Here is a 23,094-nt window from a genome sequence, read left to right on the forward strand (position 1 = left end):
TATCATTCGTGTTTTTTATTCATTAAATTATACTCTGCCTCAAGTAGCAATAAAACAAAAAGATAATATGTTTTATTAAAATAATCGTATCTATATGGCAGAACCATTTACTGCATCCTTTTGAAAAATATATTTTCAATTAAAGACCATTAAAAAAAAATGGTTTTATTAGTTAAGGTTGTAGGAAGCATCATAAATAGCACACCGTTTAATCTTTTGTTTGCGGTTCAAAACTAAAAATTATAATTTACTGTTTTAAGTGAAAATCATTTACGTTTGGTTTTCTCTTTTAAGATAATAAGTATAATTAACTGTGTTAAAAATAATTTTAAAAGTTCGATAAGACATCTTAATCTCAATCTGACGTCATCTCAGCTTAGAAAAAAGATTTGCTTTTTGTAGAACTTCTCTTTTAATGATACATTATGGTCATTATTAACGTGTAATTCCTTAGTTACTCTAAATAAGGTTACGTATTTCTCTGACACACTTTCCTGAATCTCAAATTTTAGTGTTAATATGAGACCATAAAACTGATACCTACACCACACCTTTGTTTATTTTTCCCCGTAGCTGGGTCAGTGAACCCAATGTGAACCAGTTTTATCGAATGCATTTCCGCAAGTCGTTTCGGTCCAAGTGACCCAAGGCGCCAGTGCGTCTCATTATGCGATCGCTGAATTGAAATGCTGGCCAAATTAATGGTCGATCGACTGCTTATGTATTCAAATGACATCGAATCGCCACCTATGGCAATGGGCCATAATAAAGACATAATTCATGCAGTTGCTTTGTAATGGGCATGGGTTGCATGAAGGGTTCGTGCCTTAAGTCTTTTGTTTTATGCCGAAAGAGTGTCAACATATGGCAGGTGACCTTCAAGGGAAAAGACCCCATTAAATGGGTATGTAATGTCCCAGAATTAAACTTATTTAAAGCAAAGCTTGTGCGGAAACAGTTGAAAGTGGGAAATCGTTTTCGATCAAGGCGCCCAAACTGTCGTACCGATTTCGCCATAAATGGCCAGAAACAAGAGCGGTGGCAAAGTGACAACCACGTCTCGACTATTGGCAATGCACACGCATTTTGTCAAAGCAGTTCGTCCAGCTTCCTTGGCGGCATTTGCTTATTTTTCGGTGGACAAGCAGGAAGCCGAACTCGGTCGGAAGTAAGAGGACCACAATAAAAAAAGGTGTCAGTTTATTGGCATGTGTGCGATCTAGTGCGATTGTCCATCGATTTGACAGTGTGGGCGGCAGCCACGCCCACTCCTCCTTGGTGGCTGACAAAGTTATGTGGCCCACACCCACTCCCAAGCTGGCTGACAATCTGCGATCGCTTTGCCAATCGTTTTGGCAATTCAAATCAGCCAACACAGCGAGTAGCGAGAGCTAGGAAATGCATGCCAAATGTTGCTCTAATTTTCATGCCGGAACCAATTGCGGATGGAGGGGCACAGCGAAAAAATATATCTAATACATTACTTTTAATTTAAAGTTATGTATAAATCAAATAATTGAAAGTTGCTTATCAGCATTTAATTAAATTAATTGAATATGTACAATTTTTATTCCTTCAAAAAATTAAAATTTTAAGAACGAAAGAGAAAATAATATTTTCTAAGGGTTAAAAAATATTCTAAAGGTAACATATCTTTTAAAATGATTTCTATGGTATTGAAAAGTGATAAAAAACAATTAATAAAAATACATTCACTGTTTAAATACACTAAAATTTCATGAAATCATTGTTTTAAATGATCATTTTATTTAATGAATGGCTATCGCTTAAGCACAGTATTATTTGTACAACAACATACATGAACACATAAATCGAAATTAAATTCAGACCCAATAAAAGATTCGGTATTATTTAATTGGGAGCAATTTAAGGTGGATATGTGTAAGTATAATGTTTTCCCAAAACATTGTTGTTTATCTTTCAGTTGTTTCTTCGCGTGCAAACAACCACAACACACCCTTACAAGTCCGCATATATTGACCGATTACCGCCGACGATAAGATGAATAATCATGAAAGGCATAAATAAATAAATAAAACTCCACATCACGCTGTTAGCCAAACGGAGCGGGGAAAGTAAAAGTGGTTCAGCACCGTCTGCAGTTTGAAGTTTGAAGTTTGCAGTTGCGACCAGGCTGAGCAGAAGGCGGCGGAGAAGGCGGAGGACCTGGTCTAAACTGAACGCATGGCCATGGGCAAGTTGTTACGCATTTCAGTCCAGTTTTGTGGCGCCACTTCCTGAAAGGGGACACACGGACCACGCTCCGTGTGTGTGCGCGAGTATCTCAAATTGATGAATATTAATATGATTTCATTTTGGCTGTTGGTGCGGTGTGTGAATCATGTTCGCCACTTCCTTGTACCGAGGGTGGAACTAGCTGTCAGTGGCGGAAAATGATGGCCAACTATTAAGGGAGAAAGGCTGCGGTGAAAGTCCTGTAAGGGGGAGAACTCTAATAGACACATTATGGCCTCCACCGTGAAAAAGGCTTACAAGTTATGCAACTGATTGCTTCCCACTAAGTGAAACGGAACCACACCAGGTACACGCACCTGGAACTCCATAAGCTGGCCAACAGGTGAGCCATCCGCTGCTCATTCATTCGAAATTAAATCAACATGCAATTAACTTGCTTTTGGCCAAATGAATCGAACCATTTTAAGAGCGGTATTCCGCATGTCTGGCCGCAGCGGATCCCAATGGAAAATGTGGCAGGAAATGAAACGGAAAATGAAATGAAAAATGAGAAATGCCAGCTATTGTCTTTAAAGTGTTGCCACATTGCTCGCTTGCACATGCAAAAATGCAATAACTTAATGGGGATCTGAGCCATAGACACGTCCACGAGCATTGCCCTTAACCGAGTTTGGACCTCAATGGTCGATAAATTACATTAAAAACCATCTAATTAATGCGACACCACTGGGAATATCAAAACGCAGACGTGACGACCTTCGATTTCTGGACGATTGAACAATAAGAATTCCCAAAAAACAATAATCACAAAAACCCGACGACAAACGCAATAGGCTTCGACTTGTATTATTATTATTTTTTTTGGTTTGTTTGTTTCGTTGATTTCCCATTGCGTGCTATTAATTTGCATTGCCTAAATGTGTTCGGTGATTTTGAACTTTTTTTTCCTTTACCGAGATTTATAACATTTATGGCCATAAGCTTTCGGGGCGATTACAACATTTGGAGCAGCCTGCAGACCAAGTCACGTCTCCGGGCCTTAAAAAAGAGGTATTGAAAAATGGCCAAAAGAGTGGGCTGCTCGAAAAAGAAAAGAGAGATAGAGAGGGAGAGAGAGAAAGAGTTGAGCCGGCTCAAAGCTCCATGGGCAAAAGCTTCGTCATTGTTTACACACGAAACCGTTATCAAAATTCAAGGTCTGCCTGGGTTTTAACTCTCATTTTCACTGGCAACGGAGAGAGAGTTGGAGCAGCAGTGCTCCCCATTCGCCGGCTGCACCTGCGCGGTGTGTATTTAACCGTAGGTGCACGATCTTCAGCGCGACAGTCGATTCCACGAAAGTGGCCAAAGTGGTGGTAACAGCCGCCCATCTTGAAGGCTCAAAGTGATAAATACATTTCGTAAAGACCGCCAAATAGTGCATATACAGATAGTGTTTTAACTTAAGCGTTTCACCCAGCTGTAATCGGGAGCCATGAGGATCCATCAGCATTTTGTGGTAATTACCAAAAAGGCAAAAATGAAATGAGGCAACTGTGAAAAAGTGTCGCGAAATGGAAATTAACATTTAAATGGGTTGCGGGTGGCGGCTGCACAAGTGGAACTAATGGCGCAATCATCCCAAATTAACAATCATTTTATTATATTTGCATAGGCCGTAAAGTTGCTGTGGCAATACATTTAAGGATTTAAAGCTTCAGTGAGTTTTTCTAAGGAAATTACAAAACCTTGGGCTGTGATGCCTTTAAGGTTGTTGGATATTTTATTTTGAGGTAATGGGTAATTATTGTGCCGTTAAAAGGAAAAAAAATCATACTTTAATTTTATAGCGTGAATAAGTTTAAAGGGATGTAATTTGACTTTATAAATGACATTTAAAAATGGGAAAATAACTCAAATATTTTCCGAAAAAGGGTCTCCACTGATAAATACCAAAAATAGGAAAGAAATGTTAAACAACAAATACTATTTCTTTGAAATGCTTAAGTAGATTTTAATTTATTCGAAATTAATCCTATACTTTGGTCGATCCATTTCTTTTCTAATCTATCCCATCATTAAATATTTCCTTAGAGATATTGAACTGAGCGAGAAAAGCACTTTCTTCCTGTCGGTCTGCATTTGTCAACAGCACATGAGTATTTCATTAGTTTTGAGAGACCCGTGATTGGCCGGCTGGCGATTCCCTTCCGACTCGAACCGCATTGTCAACAATTAAAATCGCGATCGTTTCATTAGCGACCGGGGGATATACATATACACATCTCTGTATCCATGGGGTGCACTTCGGAGTGGCAAACTCTTTTCCCTCACGACCGATGATCCAACTGCAGGCGAAACCAGTCGAAGTAGCTTTCACTGTCCAGTGCCCACCCAAGTGAGGAAGTCGACACGATCGATCGACGATCTGCTACAATTAGCACTATTCGATGAGATAATTTTTGCTGGCGCTAATTTCCATTTCATAATCGGGCCAGCCCTCGTTGACATTTGTGCGCAAATTGATTGGGGGATTAGGTTGTGGGCTTTTGAAATTGTACCCACAAATCGGGCTAATTTTGCGAAATCACGAAGGCGTTGCTTTGACCTTGTTGGATTCTCCAAATTCAGAGTTTCATTGCGTCATTTATCCAGCAGTTCCATATTTATCTTGACAATACGAAAACCTATTTACATAATAAAACAAATTGACCAAATAAAGAGGGGCCAGACCCGAAAAGTCTTTGGCCTGGCATAGTTTGTCATCAACTAGCTCTTGACCCAGGTCAGTCATTGTATGAAATTATAAACAACAGGGGTTATGCAACATTTCTCTGTCGGTCTCCCCAAACAATGCCAGACTGTGACCCACTTAAAACTCGTTTGCAGTCACTCACCTTTCTTCGGAGAATATGGAATTCATTAACATGATCGTTGCGAATTCAATTTGTACAAGCTTTCTTAATGCTCGCGTTTGTTGTCTCAGTCTTTTGATTTGATTTGTATCTTTTGGATGTCTGGATGGTAACTACAACTCCCTGTTTCTGTTTTCAGTTGGGTCTGCTCGGTGTGCTCTGTTTGGCCATCGGAGGCAGTCAATCCAAGGCTGTGGTGGATCAGCAGCCTGCCGCTTCCCAGGTGGACAGCAAGAGCGTTGCCCAGCAAAGAATCGATTTGGGTTTGGGTCTGGGCGATGCCCTCATCCACGACCACCACCACGAGCACATTGTCGAGCACCACGAACACCATCACGAGCACCATGACCCCGGCTACTGGAAGAAGAAGGTCACCTGGAAGGAGGGCTGGAAGAAGATCTGGAACCCGGCCAAGAAACAGATCTGGAATCCTTCGTGGAAGAAGGTGAGTGAAAGGGAAAGCCACTCAAATTATAAGAACAGCATTTTTCAAAAAAACTTATATGCGTCCTAAATCAATTATAAGCTTTTTTAAATTGTTAGTTTGTGAAGTCCGGTGTTGTTTTAATATTAATCCTGTAAAATTCCAGAAGATTTTTAAAAAACAAAGGAACTATTTGTGAAACCAGATTCTTATCCACTTTTATATTTCACAGATCTGGAAGCCGCACTGGGTAAAAGTGCCTGGCTGGAAGGAAATCCAAGTTCCTGCCTGGAAGCAAATTTGGGTAGGTTCTCTAGTCACCTTAAAATGCAAACATATACTTAATCATATTATCATTAATAAAGGTGCCACACTGGAAAGAAATTTTAGTGCCTGCCTGGAAGGACATTCAAGTACCTGATTACAAACAGATTTGGACACCAGAATTAGTCAAGGTATAAATGAAAGAATTAATATTTAAAAAAAGCATTTAAGAATTCTTTTAATTTTTAGGTTGGCATTCCCGGCGAGAAATATCTAGGCAAGGATCACGAAGGTTGGGAGTACACCAGTCACGATTTGTGGAAGAAGGTCGGTTAAACATCAGTCTTACATTAATTCAATGCATTCTTAACCATTTAATACCAAACCTTATAGAAAGTGGTCTGGAAGTCGCACTGGAAGAAGATCTGGAAGCCAGCCAAGAAACAAATCTGGGTGCCCGAGAAGAAACTGGAGTGGAAGGAGGCATGGAAGCAGTACTGGAAGCCAGCTAAGAAGGAGATCTGGACTGAAAAGTTGGTAAGTAAAAATAAAACAAATCTCTATAAGAGTTTTTAAAACTTAATTATCAAACATTTTTGTAGGAATGGAAGGAGGCTTGGAAGCAGATTTGGGTTCCTGGCTGGAAGGAGATTTGGGTTCCCGGCTGGAAGAAGATCTGGAAGCCAGTGGTCATTTCCGAGTGGTTCCCCTCGCCCGACCACCACGATCACCATCATCACGAACACTCATTCGATTGGGATCGCAAGGATACGGGAGTGACGGCCACCAAGTCAGCGGACGGGAAGGATAAGGTGGTGTGGAAGCGTGACGACACCAATGCCGGCGGCAAGCCAACTCTGCTGCAGCCAGTGGCCAGTGCCGATTTCCAGGCCAAGTCCCTGGAGGCGGCCAAGTCCCCAGTGGCTGCTGCTCCCACCGCCACCTCGCAGTCATTCAAGTTTCCCGGGGCGTAGGAAGCCATTGCATCACCAAAAAAAAAGAGGTTGCATCACAACGCCCACGTCCAAAACTCCTTGTAAATAGTCGTAAACCAGTCGCTAGCTCATAAGGCCATCCATCTACTTCCATTTGCCTTGGCGCCACTTTAAATTATCTCTAGGCTTTAATTACCAGTGAATACAAAATAAATGATAAATAACTAAAATAAATACACTATCCTATGGTTTCAGTCTCTTCATGTCAGCGGTACGAGCGGCCCTTCTCCGCCTCCCATTCGTTGGGGGCGTTGGGCAGAGGAACCCACTCGTTGTGGATGGTGGGTGTCCACACCTTCTTCCACACCGGCTCGTAGATCTTCTTGGCGCGCCAGTACTTCACCCACCGAGCGTTCCAAGTGGTCTTGTTGGCCCAGAAGCCATCGGCCTGCGGATCCAGGGTGTCTGTGTGGCTAACGCTGGGTTTTTCGAAGGGGAGAAAGGAGTAGGTTGGATTAGAGAAAGTGGTCTAGTGGCTGGCTTGTTGCGTAATCCTCTCACATGGTGGTCGTCTTGCCGCCCAGACAGCAGCCGATTAAAATAAACATTAATCCCAGCAGCATCAGCAGAGGCTTGAGTTTAATCCACGGATTTGCCATCCTGTCGCCACTTTTCGCCGCTTTCATGTTTCGCAATCGACTGGCGACGCCATTAACCGATCTTCGCGTTTTAAAGGTTTCCAGTTTCGCAGCAAGCGGAGCTCCCTAATTGGGATTCAGTGCGTCTGTGCGAATGAATTGCAAATTCCCGCACTTTGCACGATCTGATTTGCTTGTAAATAGCCCTAGACGCCTTATATAACGCACATTTCTTTCTTTCGTTTTGTGGTTTATTTTGTTTTTGTTGCATTTCTTTCTTAAACTAATGTAAAAACGCTGCAAATGATAATCTGTATGTGTGACAAAGCTTAGGAGTTACAATTCATGAGGCCGTCTCAACAGAAAAAAACAGTAACACTAACATTATTTTCATTTCCTACAATTCACGCATGCAACTTACTGAGTACGGGTACGTATGTATTTTATAGCTCTATTTATGTCTAGTGCATCAACTTAAGGCAGATTACAGATTAACTGATGTTGATCATGATAGTGGTAGCGATACAATGTTAAAGCCCTTAGTTACGCGTAGAAAGTTCGTTTCATTTTTGATTCTTTGTTACAAAGTTATGAGTTGGGCAAACTGAATTCGGATTCGTTTGCCTTTCAACAATGATCGTTGTGTGAACACAAATTTAGAACTAATATGGCACGAATAGCGCGAATTTAATTTGAGTAAATGTCCGATTAATTTATCTAATATTTAATTTGACAATACAAAATACAGCAAAGACAGCACATAAACATTAATGGACAGCCCTGTTTTCCAAATTAGAAATGGCTTATTCGTTGAAGTCTGATGTTATCAATTCCATTTCCGAAAATCTCAAGTGCAATTGGACTTTAGAAACAGGGCCGTTTCATACTTGGGATTCTAATTCCCCTGCGTTGTCGGTTTAGTCTGTTGTTGTGGGTTGTGTGGCTACTCTTCTGTTACTGCTCCTCCTCTACTTTTTCCTCGGGTTCTCTTTCGGTGTCAGTCTTTTGAAATACCATTTTGAAATCGATTCATCTAGATGCAGGCTGCAATTTGTTCGTTCGTTGTGGTTGTGGGAATGTTGTGTGGTTGCCTCGTTTCAGGGAGTGAGTAAGTGGTTTGGTGGGTGTTTTTTTTTTGGCTGTGCACGTTTCGAGGGGTAAAGCTAACTAAACTAGGTATTCTAGGCTACAGATGAGTACAATATATTCGAGTTCCTGTGTGGATCAGGGGGCCCAGCTCATTCGAAGGACATCAGATTGGTGGGCAGAGGTTTGGGCACGCGCATGGTGGCCAGCTTGCAAATGGCGTTCGACCAGAGGTGCGTCATCTGGGGACTGTCCGTCCGGAAGCGATAGACGGTGCCCTGGGTTCGGTGGCACAGTTCGAAGGTGTTTTTGTGCTTGGTATTATCGCTGACATGGGCGTACCATCCGTCCAAGGGACACACTTTGCAGGGTTCCCTTTTGAAGTCGCTGCGTTCGCTGCCCTTGAATGACTTCGGTGGGAAGTACACCAGCGAGTTGGCCCAAATCTGCAGCCAGTATCGTTGCCACGAGGCCACCGCTGGCTTCCTCCCCTCCTTCTGGACGGTCTTCCGGCGGACACATCCCTGCATGGCGGCCGCTGCCTCCGGCGACATCAAATCGCAATCGCTGCCGCTGAAATCGCACATAATTCCCTCGGCACTTTCCAAAGATGTTAGATCCGCTTGGGACAAGGCGTCACTGTGCTCCAGGACCGAATCATCCAGCAGGTGGTGGCGGGGCTGCACTTGGCTGGGATCGAGTTCCAGGTGCAGGTGGTGCGGATGTCCATCGCCGTGGTTGTGTGGCGCAATCTTGCCGAAAATGCTGCAAATCAAGTTCAGGTTTTAGTCAATTTATTTTTTGGGTGTGAGGCTTTTCATGCTGTTCAAACAAATGGAAAGAAATGAAATTGCTAAAAGCAAACAAGGATGAACTGCGTTTTGTACTTATAAAAAGTTTAGTCGATTTATTTTATTTATTTAATCTTGAAAAAGTTGCCAGGAAATGAGTAATACTTTAAAATAAAATTAAATTAATTTTTTTAAACATTTTTTAACAATAACAGATTAAACATTTTACTGATAAACTTCTAAGATGAAAGCTTTTAAAAGATTGCTTGTTTCAAACAAATGCGACCAAACTTTTGGTTTATGTTCGTGGAGAGGATATGTGCTTATGAAACTGAAGAGATCCCAAATCGAAATCAAATGAAGTGGTGAGGCAAGTGTGGGGGCGTGTTTTTGTGTATTTCATACGAAGCAATTTCAATTCGGGTCCGTGCAAAAGAAAATGAGGAGGAACATATCAAACACTGAATGATAAAGTGGGGATAACGCTTCGGATCAGTATCACTATCGGTTACAGGCTGGCATAACACATATCCTACAGGACTCTGTTCAGGACTCACCGACGGCATCTGCAACGCTTGTTGGAGATGGTGCCAATGCCCGGCGCAATCATCACGATGCAGCACTGGCACTTCTGGGCAAAGTTTCGCGGCAGGCTGCTGCTGCGAAATCTTCAAACATTTTGGGGCAGTGGCGGTGAATGTTTGACAAACAACGAACACACACAAAACGAAAGCATAAGCCAAAAGCAAAACGGTTCGAGTGAGAGACAGAGATCAAACGAGACGAGGTTTAAACGATTAATAAGGACCCGGTGTACATATGTCCAATTATTGCGCAGTGATTCGAGGTGGTGGATTCAAACAGATGGTTAACAGGAAAGCCAAATGCTATTTGGCATACGGGGGGTGTTCCTTTACTTACTTGGTGCCCAGACTGCGGCACTTGCGATGACCAGGAACGAACTTGGTGCCGCTGGCCATGCGCATGGAGCCAATGGTTTTGGCCGGCGAGAGATTCAGGCAGCCCAAAGCCGGAGTAACTGCTTCCACGTTGAAGGATTCCTTCGAACTGCAGGACGACGAGCTGGGTCCAGAGGGCGATGCAGGTTCTAGGTTCAAGGAACGCCTGTAAGTTAAAACAGATTGTAATTACAATATAATTCTAAACAAACATAACTCTAAATCAGTTGGAAAATTCATATGACTAAAATTTTATTACAGATAGCTAAATTGTACTATAAAGTATGTATCTCCAAATGAAGTAACAAACTCATGTACTTTATCGCCCTTACTTGTATTGATCCTCTTCGAATATGTTCTGCAGCTCCTCTATGTATCTTATGGATGTCAGGTATTTTTGGGTGGCCTCATGCTTCTGCAGATGCTTATAGTCCGACTGCTGATAGTTCGAAATTACGCGCAGTATGTTGTTCATCTTATTCCGACGCTGCTCGGGCTCCAATCCTCCCTTGTGCGGATGCGCCAAGTCAATGTAGATAAGATCGGTGAGAAAGAGACCCAGATAGGGGATGCAGGGCAGGCGCAGGCTCTCAAGATAGGACCGCAAGTTCGCCCAGTTGTCCTGGTCACTGAATATATCGCTGAGTCTCTCGAAAGAGTGGCGATCCTTCTTTGAGAGGCAAGCCCAGGTCTTCGACAGGCGATAAATGCTGGCGCTTTGCATGGCCGAAATAATGGCAAACAGCGAGTGCAGATTGTTCAGCTCATGCAGCTTTTTTGCCACCTACAATTTAATCATTATAAATAATCCAATAAATTTATTAACTTTGTCAAATTTTCTCACCTTTATAAAGTGAGTCATTATCTCAGCTCTCTGCTTCGGCTGCTCGGCATTCAATATCTCCTGCACTGTCCAAAAGCTCGTGTGGTTGAATCGTTTGGTAAATGCCACAATGTTCGGGGTGTTGACATGCTTGTCCTTTTTCGTCCAGGCGCAACTGCTCAGCTCATCTGGCTGGATCATTGCGAATACAGGAAAATCCAGTAGAGTAATCTGATTGGCCAACACATCGGCGGGTACACGTAACGCGCTCAAGATAACCGCATCCAACTGCTTGATTGAGGCATGGGCTGGTAGACTTTGCGACTTGGACGGCGGTGCTGCAGAGGCTCTAAGTAACCAATCAAAATATAATTAGATTTGCGCTAAGATGACATCAAGTTTAGTTGTTAATAGGCTATGTATTCTATCAATATAATTTTTGATAAAAAATATAAGTCTGTAGTTAAATTTTGAATTGAAATCATCAAAAAACAAAGACTACATAGAACAGTGTATTGTAACTAATGTACATTATTTAGTTTATATACTGCGAATGTAAATAAATCCTAATATGTTTAATTCGCTGTACTTTTCTCAAATAACTAATAAAATATAACAAGTCCAGCAACTTATCTTTTAACTTCTAATTTATAGTTGCTATTGACTTACGCTATGGTATAGTAGCAGCCCGGCGAGTCTGGCGAGGAGGAGAAACTGTTTAAACAACCGATGGAGTTCTTGCGGCGCGTGCTCTTTATATTCAGAGTTTTGCTGGCCTGCGGTTTCGAAGCGGGCGGTTCGATCTGCTGATCCTTTTGGGCCTTCTCCTGACGCAGACAGGCCATGGTGTGGGCGTTTCCGTTCGTACTGGGACTTCGTTGTTTGGCCAGCCGAGTTGGCTGCTGCTGCTGCTGCTGCGGCGGAGGTGAGCTCTGCTTGAATTGAGTCGAGGCATACGCCTGACCCGTGTATCCATTGTAGTCCGTGGCGGGTTTTCTGCTCAACTGAAACGGAGAGGAGCCCTAGATAAACATCAAAGAACACTGGAAGAAAGTACAAGTAGCCACCTCTGAGTAGCGCAGATTATCCGTGGACAGGTCGCGTGAGATTTCCGAGTATCGCATCATGGCAGCCAACTCCGGCTGTCAGTGGACTTCGACCAGCTCTTCAAAACTGCAATGAACGAGACTCGAGTTAACTTTGTGATAAAGTTTCGGCTTTCGGTGTTCCGCGCACTGGGCAGATACTTTTTGTTGACTGAAACCGAGTTTGTTTTCCTCAGTTCTGCATTGTGGCTTTTGTGTTGCACGAACGGTAGTAAAAAAAGGCCAAAAAAGAAAAAAAAAAAAAAACTGGTGGCAAGCCGAAGCGGAGCTTCTGGCACGCTTCGCTGCTCGATTTCCAATGGAGCGGGCCATGTGAGTCACGAGCGGTGCGAGGAAACCATTCCCCTGCTCTTTTATGGCAGCTCTCGAGTGGTCAAATGGCTTTTCGGGGGTGCAAGCCGCTGATAACGAGTCTCGGGCTGCAGCGGTCAGCGGAAAGTTTGGTCGGAAAACAAGTCACCCGGTCAGAAACCAAATTGGTTTTCGACCCAGTTCAACGAACCCGTCAACAAAGGCGTAGGAAAGGAAATTAAAATACACCAATAGTTTCCGGCATTTTCTTTTTTTTTTTTAGAAAACAAAATGCAGTTGCTTCGATGCATAACATACGAGTAATATAAGGTTTTAGGTCAAGTCACTACTCAACCAAGTAGGCAAAAATTACCCCTTTCTAATTGGGAATGTATTATCATGATGGAGAAGATACACAAATGAAACAATAGGAAGTTAGAGAATGTATAACAAACAAAGGTCAAAGTGTGTTCACATCTGCTATCCACATACTTTCCATCGCTGCACCATAAAATTTCTCTAAGACTGACTGCGCTGACCCCGTCTAATTAATTTCAATTAAGTTATAATCATTTCGAAGCAAAAGCTGATCAAACGCAATGACGTCCACACATTGTCATTGTGAACGGGGTTCTGTGTGCGGTTTCCTTCGATTATTTTGCACAAAATGGAATTATCCGACTTTGGAATGGCGGCGGAAATATCTCGAGAGGCGATGAGTGGGCGAAGAACCAGAAGATACGACCCCAAGACGGAAGAGGATACTATCTGTTGGGAACACTGCCTATTGTTTCAATTCGGTTTTCAGCCAAATAAATTTCATTCTAATCATGTGAACCCCGTATCGGTCTGTTGGGATTTCATTTATCTCATAACCCAATTCAATTGCAGCGCATTTACAAAAATATACAGCCAAGATATATGTGGGATATATAGAAGAAATGAAAACAAATTGGGCGAAAAAACAACAAAAAAACAGAAACAAGATGTAGACAAGACAAAAGGCAAACTCAAATTATATTCCAAAATGCCAGACGACTGCCCCAAGTTTTTGAGCAAATGGACTTTATTGACTATTTGAACTATTCCATATACAGATCACTCTCCGCCGAATATTTATACATACGTATATATCTGCGCCAATCTGTGCCATTTTCTTCTGGATTTCCTTCTGGTTGCGCGGCGTTTTTATGGAGATATCAAATGCAATTAAAGCCAGACAATTAACTCGCCTCATGTGAGGGTACATAAAGTTCTGCCCACTGGGTACAATTTAATCTATGGCATATGTAAATAATTCGCGCCAGACAGCGCGCTCCTTTAATGCGAATTTGTAAACTTTTGATGGGCGAATGAATACTGTTGTTTTCGTGGTCAGGGATATGGCGAAATATGCGTGCGGAGGCGGTATGCCGCCCACTAAAGATACTCCTCCCCAGATATTCCAGTGTGTTTATTGTTTTTACATAAATTTCTCGAAAGAAAACAAACAGCACAGCTGTAGCTATAGAGTTCGAGGAAATCACATTTGTTTCTCGCCTTTTTTTTGTTTATCAGGCCTGCAATTGTATTTAAATAAAATAGAATACATACTCGCACAATTATACATAATCTCGAGGAAACTCGGCGTTATTTGCTCGTCTCTTTTTGTGTTGGCGTTTTCCATTGATAAATTCTTTTCTTGTGGCTCGCTCTGGAATTCGCAGTGATGAAAACTGACTGGCCATCAAGAGAATTTGCAGTTCAACCTTTTCGCTGACTCGCACTGACCCTCAGAGTTCTAGGAAAGGGGGTTAAAGATCTTTGGAGCAGCTTTCTTTGCAGTTCACAAAATGTGGCGAAATATTTACAGAAAAAATATCATTACACAAGGTCAGCGGCGAGTGGCTGTCGCCAGTGATCTTCGCATTTTAAATTTTCTGCTGTCAGGTTCAATAACCGCCTCAAAAGATTACGATTAAAATGAAATACATTGCATTTAATTCGATCGACCTTCGACTTGAGGTTCTACATATATGCGAGTGGGAAAACATTTAGCTAATCTCCCATTGAAAAGCGAGGGGCGTTATCTCTCTAACGTCTAACTATTTGCTTACACATGCATGCCAGAATAAATACATGTAATTACGCTGGTTAAAAACAAGAGAGAAACTACAAATGAAAAGTGCCAAAGCAGAAACCAAGCAGGAAAACCCAGCTTTGGAGATCGAAGACGGCGATACCCTGAAACAGAATTGTTGATACGCCCAAGAAACTTATAATCTTTTTTAAAGGCAATATTTCATTAATAGCCACGATTATGGTATGAAGCGCTTAGAACATAAGGAACCATACGGTTTCCGACAAGCAACTCCCACACATTTTTATACATACATATCTCTAAATTATCCTTTAGAACTACAAACAAAATGCCATAAAAATAAACTGTTTACGGTTTTATGGCATCCAAATGATAAAGTCCTCCGTTTCCGGCTTCGTGCATAATTTTGAACAGATGGCATTTAGATTTAGAGATGTTTTCGAGAAAAAAACAGGTAGATAAATGAGCACAAGAGAAGATTTTTTTTCTGGAGAACACCTTCAATGTAATTTCGACCAATATGTGGACAGATGGGAATGTTCTCATGTAATTTTCAGGGTCCGAGATTTTTTCTTGTCAGTCTAGCTAAGTTCGGGTTGCGAATATAATAATGCCCACTTATAGGGTACGTAAAAACAATGCGAACGCGAAGGAAGGCCAAGCAATCGAGCTGGGGTTTCTTCTTTCATCTCCTATTCTCATGTTTTGTATTTGTTCCATGAGGTGTTCATATGTACACACATGCGATCCACGCCACATGTGAGCCACCAAAGTGGGTCACTTGGTGAGCATCCATCCAGTCGGAGAAGCGAGCCTAGAACTGAGCCACTTACCCAATTTCTGGTTCGAGTGGCTGTACTTAAATCGCAAGGAACCTGAACAAAAGGCAATTGGAAGCGGGGGGAGAAGCAGAAACCTTGAGAGGCAGCATTTCAGCATCTCTGTAACCCGGGAAAAAACATCTGTCGCACATATCCTGTTGGGCAAGTCCACGAAAAACAACTGCACTTTAAAAAATTGCAGTCAACGCGCATTAAAATAGCAGAACTATACTTTTATATTCAAGTTACAAAAACAAGTTACTAACCAAGTTAAAAATAATATAATATACATAATAATTCAACATGTTTACCAAAAGGAAGCCGAAATAGATATAACGCTAGTCTTTTCCTTTTTTTTTTTTTAATCCTTTGCATACATTAATTTTTCTCTGTGTTGACCAAAAGCAGCTGTCACTTGAATTTCGAGAGGCGTTCGCTGGGTCTTTGTGTGAATCTCCTTATCACTCAGCTTATCACCTGATCTAACGCAGAAAGGAAGTGCTAAGTGAATTTATTGACCGCCCCGATGATTCACATTTCCAGACATTAAGTCTTCATAATACACTGCGCCGGCAGGGGAACAAATCGATAGCATTGAACACGAAAAGCAAAATAAGCGAAGCCGCCGAACATAAACACAGATACACAGGCACTCACGCAATTTGCTTTCGTTAAGGTTCTAAGCTCATTGTATGCAAAGCGTGCCGCCCACTTGCCCACTTACCACCCACTCACCACCCACTTTTAGTGTAGTTTCGTAATCGGTCCGAAAGGGAAGAACCGCAATTGCACTTGATACTTGGATTGTTTTATTTGCTTTGGGGCGACAAATGGACAAAGATAGCGAGACGCCCAGCAGAAATAGCATTGCATATTGTTATTTATAGTTTCCCCGCCCTACGTAACAAGCACTTTTAACTCACTTCAGGCACAATGCTGCGACATCTTAATTCGATTAGTTGTAATTCAATTAATTGCTCGACGCCGCGCTCGTTTAATTACTATTCACTTCACTTATTGGCTTCTTTCACGGGTTTGTTTATTCCATCGAGAGCAGCGAAAATCGAGCAGCAAACAGCAAAAAATGATCCGCGCGACGCCGACCAGTGTTGCCAGATGGCGAAACGGCTTTCCCTCAACTGCTGACCAACCATGAATTCACTAAAAATTCCTGATTCCGGCAAACGAACTTTTTGTTACTTAGTAAAGCATTGGTTGGAACCACGGATATACCAGTTCTTTTAACGGATACGGTAAGATACTTTTTCAAAATATGTATAGTTGTACTTGTAGTTTACTTATTAACAAAATCATTATTTATAGGTCCTAAAAAAAACGTTAAGTAAAATTAATAAAAAAAATAAATATTAAATAAATTTATATTTGAATTACTGTTTCTAGTTTACTTTCCATTTCGAATTACAATCAAAATATAAAAACATAAAAAATGAAAGCAACAATAAGTTTAAGGCAAAGAATAAAAATACTTTCGAGCGCTTGCGAAAGATAAATGAAAAAATTTTAGTAAATAAACAAACAAATCATGGATTCCTAAAATTCTCAATTCTGAACAGTCGGTAAAGTTAAAAAGATCTTTATACCTAATGTAAGCTGTAATACTTCCATTTTTAATCAGGTAGAAACAAAACAACATGTATTTCTGCATAATGCACCCTTTTCGAGACCAATGAAAATTACAAAGATGTTTGTATAAAAATATATATTTAATTTCCTTTACTTACATCAGATACAGCTTCGTCATTGCATTATTTTTTTGGGTTATTTTCGCACATGCATTTACAACAAGGGGGACTTAAGACTACGAGGAAGTGAGGAGTTATGATGGATGGTCGGAAGACAGCGAGAAGGAGAGCAGAATGGTCACTGAGAGATGTCGAAGGATGCGGGACAGATCATGGACAAAGTTCTAGAAGGACTTACAACTAGGTATTGCTATAAGTTCGAGGGCTCTAGCTAATTGTGTCTGTGGGTCGGTGTGTCTAGTAGCGATAGCCACTGCCATCGTTGTCGCCGTTCTGGCCACCGGGACCAAAGCCGTTCCTGCCGCCCTGACCCGGTCTGCCGCTCGAGTAGCCCTGGCCATCCTGGTTGTCCTGGCCATTGGGCCCCGGCCGTCCGCCTGGCCGTCCGCTGGAGTAGCCATCGCGTCCCAGATCCTGGCCGCCGGGCCTTCCGCCGGAGTAGCCCTGATCGCCGCCATCCTGGCCGCCAATCACACGTCCGCCGATGATCACGCGACCGCCTTCTGAGCCACCACCGCCGTTTCCGTTTCCGTTGCCGCCATTTCCGCCTGGCCTGCCACTGGAGTAGCCACCAGCGCCTAGATCTTGGCCACCTGGTCGTCCGCCGGCGTAGCCACTTGGTCCCAAGTCTTGACCACCCGGTCGTCCGCCGGAGTAGCCATTTGGTCCTAGGTCCTGACCACCTGGTCGTCCTCCGGAATAGCCTCCCTGACCCAAGTCCTGGCCACCTGGTCGTCCACCGGAATAGCCTCCCTGGCCCAAATCCTGACCCCCTGGTCTTCCACTAGAGTAGCCACCCTGACCCAAGTCCTGGCCACCAGGACGACCGCCGGAGTAACCATCGCGACCCAAGTCCTGACCGCCAGGACGTCCTCCGGAGTAACCGCCGTTGCCGTTGCCATTGCCATTGCCAGGACGCCCATTGGAGTAGCCGTCGGGACCCAGGTTCTGGCCACCAGGACCGCTGCCACCGCTGCCGTCGTTGGCATCGCCCTCGTAGCGGATCTGCGGACGGTAGCCCTGCTGGTCGGCCTCGTACTCGACGATCTGGAAGACGCAGAGAAGGATCGGGGTTAGCAGTGCCGGGAGGTAGAGGAACAAGAGGAGCCGTTGGAGGAGTGGCACTCATGGTTGCCGCCGCTTCAGCCGCCGCAGCCGCCGCTTACTTGCTTCCTTCCGTCGGGCAACAGGACATTGTACTGGCCGGTGGTGAAGTCACCGTCGCGCATCTCTGAGTGCCCGAACGAGAGTCCGCTGGGCGCGTCCTCGACCTGGTAATTAAATTCGTACTTGGCGGGCTCCTAAACGCCGGACAAACCGCACCAATGGAGCATGGAGCATGGAGCATGGATCATGGAGCATGGAGCATGGAGCATGGAGAATGGAGAGCGGATTGGGGCGTGTGGAGAAAGAGAGAAACACAGAGAGATAGAGTGTCTGGGATCAAGAATTCAATTTGCTGTGGGGATGCAAGCTTTAAACGCCATTCGGCGGTGCAGGTGAGCGAGAACGAGTCTGGCAGAGATTGCGGGGTCAAAAGTGCAGCGGTGCTTTGGCGGTGGAGCGGTGTTCCCCTTCCCCTTCCTTAACTTTTTTTTGCGTTGGTCCTTTTCACCCAGTGATCCCCGATAAAACCAGAAAACCGTATTCACAAACTACCAGCTACTCACATCGTTTTCGTAGTCCGAGCCACCGGGTCCGCTGCCTCCGGCGCCACCTGGTCCTGATCCCGAGGCTGGGGGTCCGTAGGAGTCGGACGGACGGCCCCCAGGACCCGATCCGGGCGCTCCGTAACTGCTCGAAGGACGTCCACCGTTGCCGTTGCCGTTTCCATTGCCATTTCCAGTGCCCGGGGCGCCATACGAATCCGAGGGTCTTTGGCCCTGGCCAGGAGCTCCATAAGAGTCCGAAGGACGACCGCCAAATCCACCATTCTGACCCTGACCCTGGCCAGGAGCACCGTAGCTGCTCGAAGGACGACCGCCGTTGCCGTTGCCATTTCCATTGCCGCCGCCTGGAGCGCCATAAGTGTCCGAGGGTCGTCCGCCATTTCCGCCGCCAGGAGCACCGTAGCTGCTCGAAGGACGACCGCCATTTCCGTTGCCTTGTCCCTGTCCGGGAGCGCCGTAGCTGCTCGACGGTCGTCCGCCGCTGCCGGAGCCACCATTCTGGCCAGGAGCACCGTACGAGTCCGAGGGGCGACCTCCGAATCCACCTTGACCCTGGCCCTGACCAGGAGCACCATAGCTACTCGAAGGACGACCGCCGTTGCCGTTTCCTCCGCCAGGAGCACCATACGTGTCCGAGGGCTTGCCGCCGAAGCCACCTTGTCCTTGTCCTTGACCCTGACCCTGACCCAAGCCGGGAGCTCCGTAGCTGTCCGAGGGTCGTCCAGCGCCGCCGCCGCTGCCAGGAGCACCGTACGAGTCCGAGGGCCTGCCCGCACCACCCGGACCACCTGGACCACCTGGACCGCCTTGACCCGGGGCACCGTAGCTATCGGATGGCGGGAGATAGGAGTTGACTGGTGGCTCCGGCCGACCAAGGACCACCACCACCGTCAGGAGCAGCGTCAAACCGAGCAACTTGAACATATTCCACTTGGAGCTGGACCACCGACTGCTTGATCACCGATCGAATCGAATCGAATCTCTGGGATGGGGCTAGCGCTTGGGAGCAGCGCCGAATTCTGACTGATCTGTGGTTGCCCCCACATGGCGTATTTATATGTGGCAAACCGAACCGAAGAGTCGACAAGCTGAAAAGCTGATCCACTGAAAAACTGAAAAACTGAAAGTCTAGGATGCACACACACGAACTCGATTATGAGTCGGAGGTGGTTTTTGGAGCGTGTGGCAACCGACACAACAGCTGGCTGCTGCTGCTGCTGTTGCTGTTTCTGTTGCGGCTGCCACATACGATCGTCTTCGGAGAAGCTGGTGACTGATTCTATGCGGTTCAAGCCAAGCAAAAATCTCAATCTGAGCCCGCTCCACTCCACTCCACTCCGCTCCGCACCTCATCGTCGCCAGATGGCACGTGAAGGGTATTTCGGTCTCGAGCTGATTTGCCTTCTTCTGGCGCACATCTTCACCAGGCGGAGGCGGTGGAGGAGGAGGCGATTGTACCTATGCCGAAAGCCTCGGGATCCGCTGTTGCGTTGGCCCAAAGTAGTCTACTCGGTCGTCACTCCGCCGGGTGAATGTGAGCTCACTCGCCCAAGCGAGTGGTTGGTTCAGCTGTGACAAGCGACGAAGCTCGCATTTGTTTGCCTTGTCTTGTCGGAGCGACGAAAAAAATGAAATAGAAAAAGAGCCCAGCGACACATTGAAGAAGATCGTGCAAGCGGCGACCCCAATTGGGAGTAGGATCCGCAGATGATGCGTCTGCTGGGTGGAGAAGGGTCGAACCGATCGGCATGGAGATTGTGGAGAAGGGTATGCCGACGATCTATACTACGGGAATCAGCGGAATCAGTATTTTATTGATTATGCTTGAAATGGAGATCACCAGTTCACTCCAGCTGACAGCTCAATTTGATGCGAAACTAACGAAAACTATCAATGGCAACGAAAAATCGCCTTTGATAGCATTAACTTTAATGAGTCCGCAACAAAAAGTATTCTTATTTCGTTTGAAAAATATATGTCGCTTAAGGCATAATAAAGCAAATAAAGCATTACAATTTACTTATCAGATAACTAAAATGCAAGCAATCTTAATACTTTTCATTTAATAATAATAGTAAAAGGAAATATTTTGATATTTTTTGCCTTAAAAAAACAAATCGTAGATATTCATTTAGTAGGCAGAAATCTCAGAAGCTATATTTTCTCCCTTCTCATTGGCAACATGAAATTGAAAATTCTAATTGACTCAAAATAAATATTTTGATTGAAGACCAAAATAAATTTCTGCAATTCAGGAACTATCTAATTAGCTTTTTCACAGAAGCATCATAACTCTTGAAGGCCGCGCTGGAAACTGGCTATGTTTATTGTACTCCCACCCATTCATTGATATAGTTGTTCAGCCCACACGAAAAGATTCCCGCCGAACTTATGGGAAATTAATTGCGCTGGCTTTTCGCAGTCCGCCCACCTTGTTAACTTGGCTAACTATGTTGGCAGTAGCGCCATTCGCGGATCGCAGATCGCAGATCACAGATCACAGCCTTTGCTGGCAAATGGGAACGTGCAGAATTAATTGCCAACTACGTGCTTGGTCATGGGAGTTGGAAGTTGCCGGCTCCAGATCCTGCTTCCAGCCAGACGTGCGGGTCAAAAGCGAATGATGAAGATGAAGATCTTGGCCCAAACACGTCGACAGCTTAAAATAACTCACTGGTTAGTGTAGCGCAACTTAACCCTTTATCTACTTCATAATTTCAGCATGGCTTAAAATGTATTTTTCAGTTGGGCTTGAACTTATTACATATAGAGTCTTCTGTAGCGCTTTAAAACTTCCTGAAAAAGCCATGTGTGTATTAAATAAATTGCCAGACACACCAAGCAGCAGTCATAAAAGACGAACACCAGCAGGAATCCCAGGTAAAGACAAAGCAGGAGTGTCAAAGTGCAAGCCAGCAATTGGGCCAGGCACAACCACTTAAGTTCAAAAAAAGCTGTAGATAAAGTTTATTTAAAAATGAAATCCCTGTATCAAAAGTCTTACTTACAGCTCAAAAAAATAGATGGAATAAAAGACACATCCAATGACTCCATTGGGCGGGTTCAACTTGGTTATCTTACTAAGACCGAATCCATTACCGTAGCTGAGATTCAAGAAGAAAATCAAAACTTTCCCATTGTGATTTCGCCAAAGATTATTTAACTCACTCTGATTTAAAGACCAAGGAACAGCTAATATTCTCGTTTACATCGCACAGAGGCCTGTAGCTCTCATCCTCCTGCAGCTTCATTTTCACGTACAGTGAGTACACGGAGATGACGAATCCGCAGGCACAAATCCAGCGAAGGCGAGAGGTCTGTTTCATTGCGTTGCTGTTTGGATAATGAACTCATTGCCACAGGACTCACTATCAGAAAACAAGGGAAAAATCCAGACCTTCCCCTCAACTTATTGTTTTTGTTGGCATCTGCGCAATAGGAACACGACTGGAAACTCCTTATGTTATACTCTACTTTTTCAACATTAAAACAAAAAACCTAACTTAACTAAAACATATCAAATAAAAAATTCCAAACAGTTCTGCATTTGATATTCTGATGATTATTTCTTAAATTGTATTTAAATTTAAAATGGAAACTCGTACTTAAAAAATATGATTTTAATATTAAGGTTGTACCAACAACATTACTTAAGGGTATAAAGAACCACGACTTCCTTTGACAACAATGGTATATTTTCCCGTTCCAGGTTCGCATACATTTTCGTTCTGACTTAATTTGATATGACTCAAGGGCAAATCAACAAGTAATTCAATAAGCTGCATGGCTGGGGCTGGGTGACCAAAACGAGCTATTTATTTTGGTTTGCGGCCGGAGAAGGAGAAGCCCCTCACCCTGGGAACTGCAAGTATCTCCTCCGGACTATCGAACGTGCACATGCATCTGCGGCAAACAACATCGCATTAGACCACGCTCCATTGCATGCATATAAAATTAGCGACTGCGGCGACATCATCCAAGACCCAGACGATGCGGAGACATCTCAACCTGGCCAAATCCGACTACAAGCTCATGAAGCAGCGACTCTCGAAATGACACAATGAAGCCTCCACTCCCTTGGCTGCCCCCACCCACTCGCCATGCTGTGCTTCATGTCCCTTTTTAATTTATAGCCCCACGAATTTGAATTCTTCTGTGTTCGGGTGTTTAATAAAAAATAAATAGATACGAGAAAAGAAGGCCCAACCGTGATACAGAAATCCACGTTAGCCATGAGGTAACCAAGTGGAAACAATTTACTAAATTGCAGTAGCTCTTCCGAAGGAGCGAAGTGAGGTGATCAAATTACGAAACCTTGGAGTCAGAAGTCAG

General features: G+C 44.0%; 5 protein-coding genes and 1 long non-coding RNA gene across 9 annotated transcripts; 2 read left to right on the forward strand and 4 right to left on the reverse strand.

Moving 5' to 3' along the window:
• Positions 1 to 3,525: 3,525 nt before the first annotated feature.
• LOC108090267 lies at positions 3,526 to 6,968 on the forward strand. The gene is made up of 7 exons (XM_017188876.2): positions 3,526 to 3,715; positions 5,251 to 5,556; positions 5,768 to 5,839; positions 5,901 to 5,990; positions 6,049 to 6,126; positions 6,193 to 6,336; positions 6,402 to 6,968. The coding sequence occupies exons 1-7, from the start codon at positions 3,692 to 3,694 to the stop codon at positions 6,771 to 6,773; spliced, it is 1,086 nt and encodes a 361-aa protein (XP_017044365.1). The 5' UTR covers positions 3,526 to 3,691; the 3' UTR covers positions 6,774 to 6,968.
• A 5-nt stretch (positions 6,969 to 6,973) lies between these two features.
• On the reverse strand, positions 6,974 to 7,420 carry LOC108090268. Its single transcript, XM_017188877.1, has 2 exons — positions 7,296 to 7,420; positions 6,974 to 7,213 (listed from the first exon to the last, which is right to left on the reverse strand). The coding sequence occupies exons 1-2, from the start codon at positions 7,418 to 7,420 to the stop codon at positions 7,000 to 7,002; spliced, it is 339 nt and encodes a 112-aa protein (XP_017044366.1). The 3' UTR covers positions 6,974 to 6,999.
• A 181-nt stretch (positions 7,421 to 7,601) lies between these two features.
• Positions 7,602 to 16,473, reverse strand: LOC108090532 (ras-specific guanine nucleotide-releasing factor RalGPS1). Of its 2 annotated transcripts, XM_017189255.2 has the most exons (8): positions 16,253 to 16,473; positions 12,099 to 12,204; positions 11,701 to 12,035; positions 11,053 to 11,380; positions 10,541 to 10,992; positions 10,171 to 10,374; positions 9,807 to 9,917; positions 7,602 to 9,223 (listed from the first exon to the last, which is right to left on the reverse strand). In XM_017189255.2, exons 2-8 carry the CDS (start codon positions 12,156 to 12,158, stop codon positions 8,611 to 8,613), a joined length of 2,103 nt encoding a protein of 700 aa, XP_017044744.1. In that variant the 5' UTR covers positions 12,159 to 12,204; positions 16,253 to 16,473; the 3' UTR covers positions 7,602 to 8,610. The 2 variants fall into 2 exon arrangements, with proteins under 2 accessions (XP_017044744.1, XP_017044745.1); XM_017189256.2 differs by lacking the exon at positions 9,807 to 9,917 and having other exon boundaries at positions 16,253 to 16,472.
• An 856-nt stretch (positions 16,474 to 17,329) lies between these two features.
• Positions 17,330 to 19,686, reverse strand: LOC108090325 (pro-resilin). 2 transcript variants are annotated; one of them, XM_017188937.1, is made up of 4 exons: positions 18,763 to 19,686; positions 18,259 to 18,393; positions 17,776 to 18,139; positions 17,330 to 17,685 (listed from the first exon to the last, which is right to left on the reverse strand). In XM_017188937.1, the coding sequence occupies exons 1-4, from the start codon at positions 19,684 to 19,686 to the stop codon at positions 17,330 to 17,332; spliced, it is 1,779 nt and encodes a 592-aa protein (XP_017044426.1). The 2 variants fall into 2 exon arrangements, with proteins under 2 accessions (XP_017044426.1, XP_017044427.1); XM_017188938.1 differs by lacking the exon at positions 18,259 to 18,393.
• Positions 19,687 to 20,914: 1,228 nt separating this feature from the next.
• Positions 20,915 to 21,802, forward strand: LOC108090282. Its single transcript, XR_001771342.2, has 3 exons — positions 20,915 to 21,438; positions 21,508 to 21,642; positions 21,773 to 21,802. It is a non-coding gene; the product is annotated as an uncharacterized LOC108090282 (long non-coding RNA).
• LOC108090281 (vitamin K epoxide reductase complex subunit 1) lies at positions 21,523 to 22,088 on the reverse strand. Of its 2 annotated transcripts, none has more exons than XM_043208203.1 (3): positions 21,931 to 22,088; positions 21,777 to 21,866; positions 21,523 to 21,721 (listed from the first exon to the last, which is right to left on the reverse strand). In XM_043208203.1, exons 1-3 carry the CDS (start codon positions 22,086 to 22,088, stop codon positions 21,523 to 21,525), a joined length of 447 nt encoding a protein of 148 aa, XP_043064138.1. The 2 variants fall into 2 exon arrangements, with proteins under 2 accessions (XP_043064138.1, XP_017044382.2); XM_017188893.2 differs by having other exon boundaries at positions 21,632 to 21,716; positions 21,771 to 21,866.
• Positions 22,089 to 23,094: the final 1,006 nt, after the last annotated feature.

The sequence above is a fragment of the Drosophila ficusphila genome, unplaced genomic scaffold (genome assembly GCF_018152265.1).
Source record: "Drosophila ficusphila isolate 14025-0441.05 unplaced genomic scaffold, ASM1815226v1 contig_414, whole genome shotgun sequence".
Taxonomy (NCBI): domain Eukaryota; kingdom Metazoa; phylum Arthropoda; class Insecta; order Diptera; family Drosophilidae; genus Drosophila; species Drosophila ficusphila.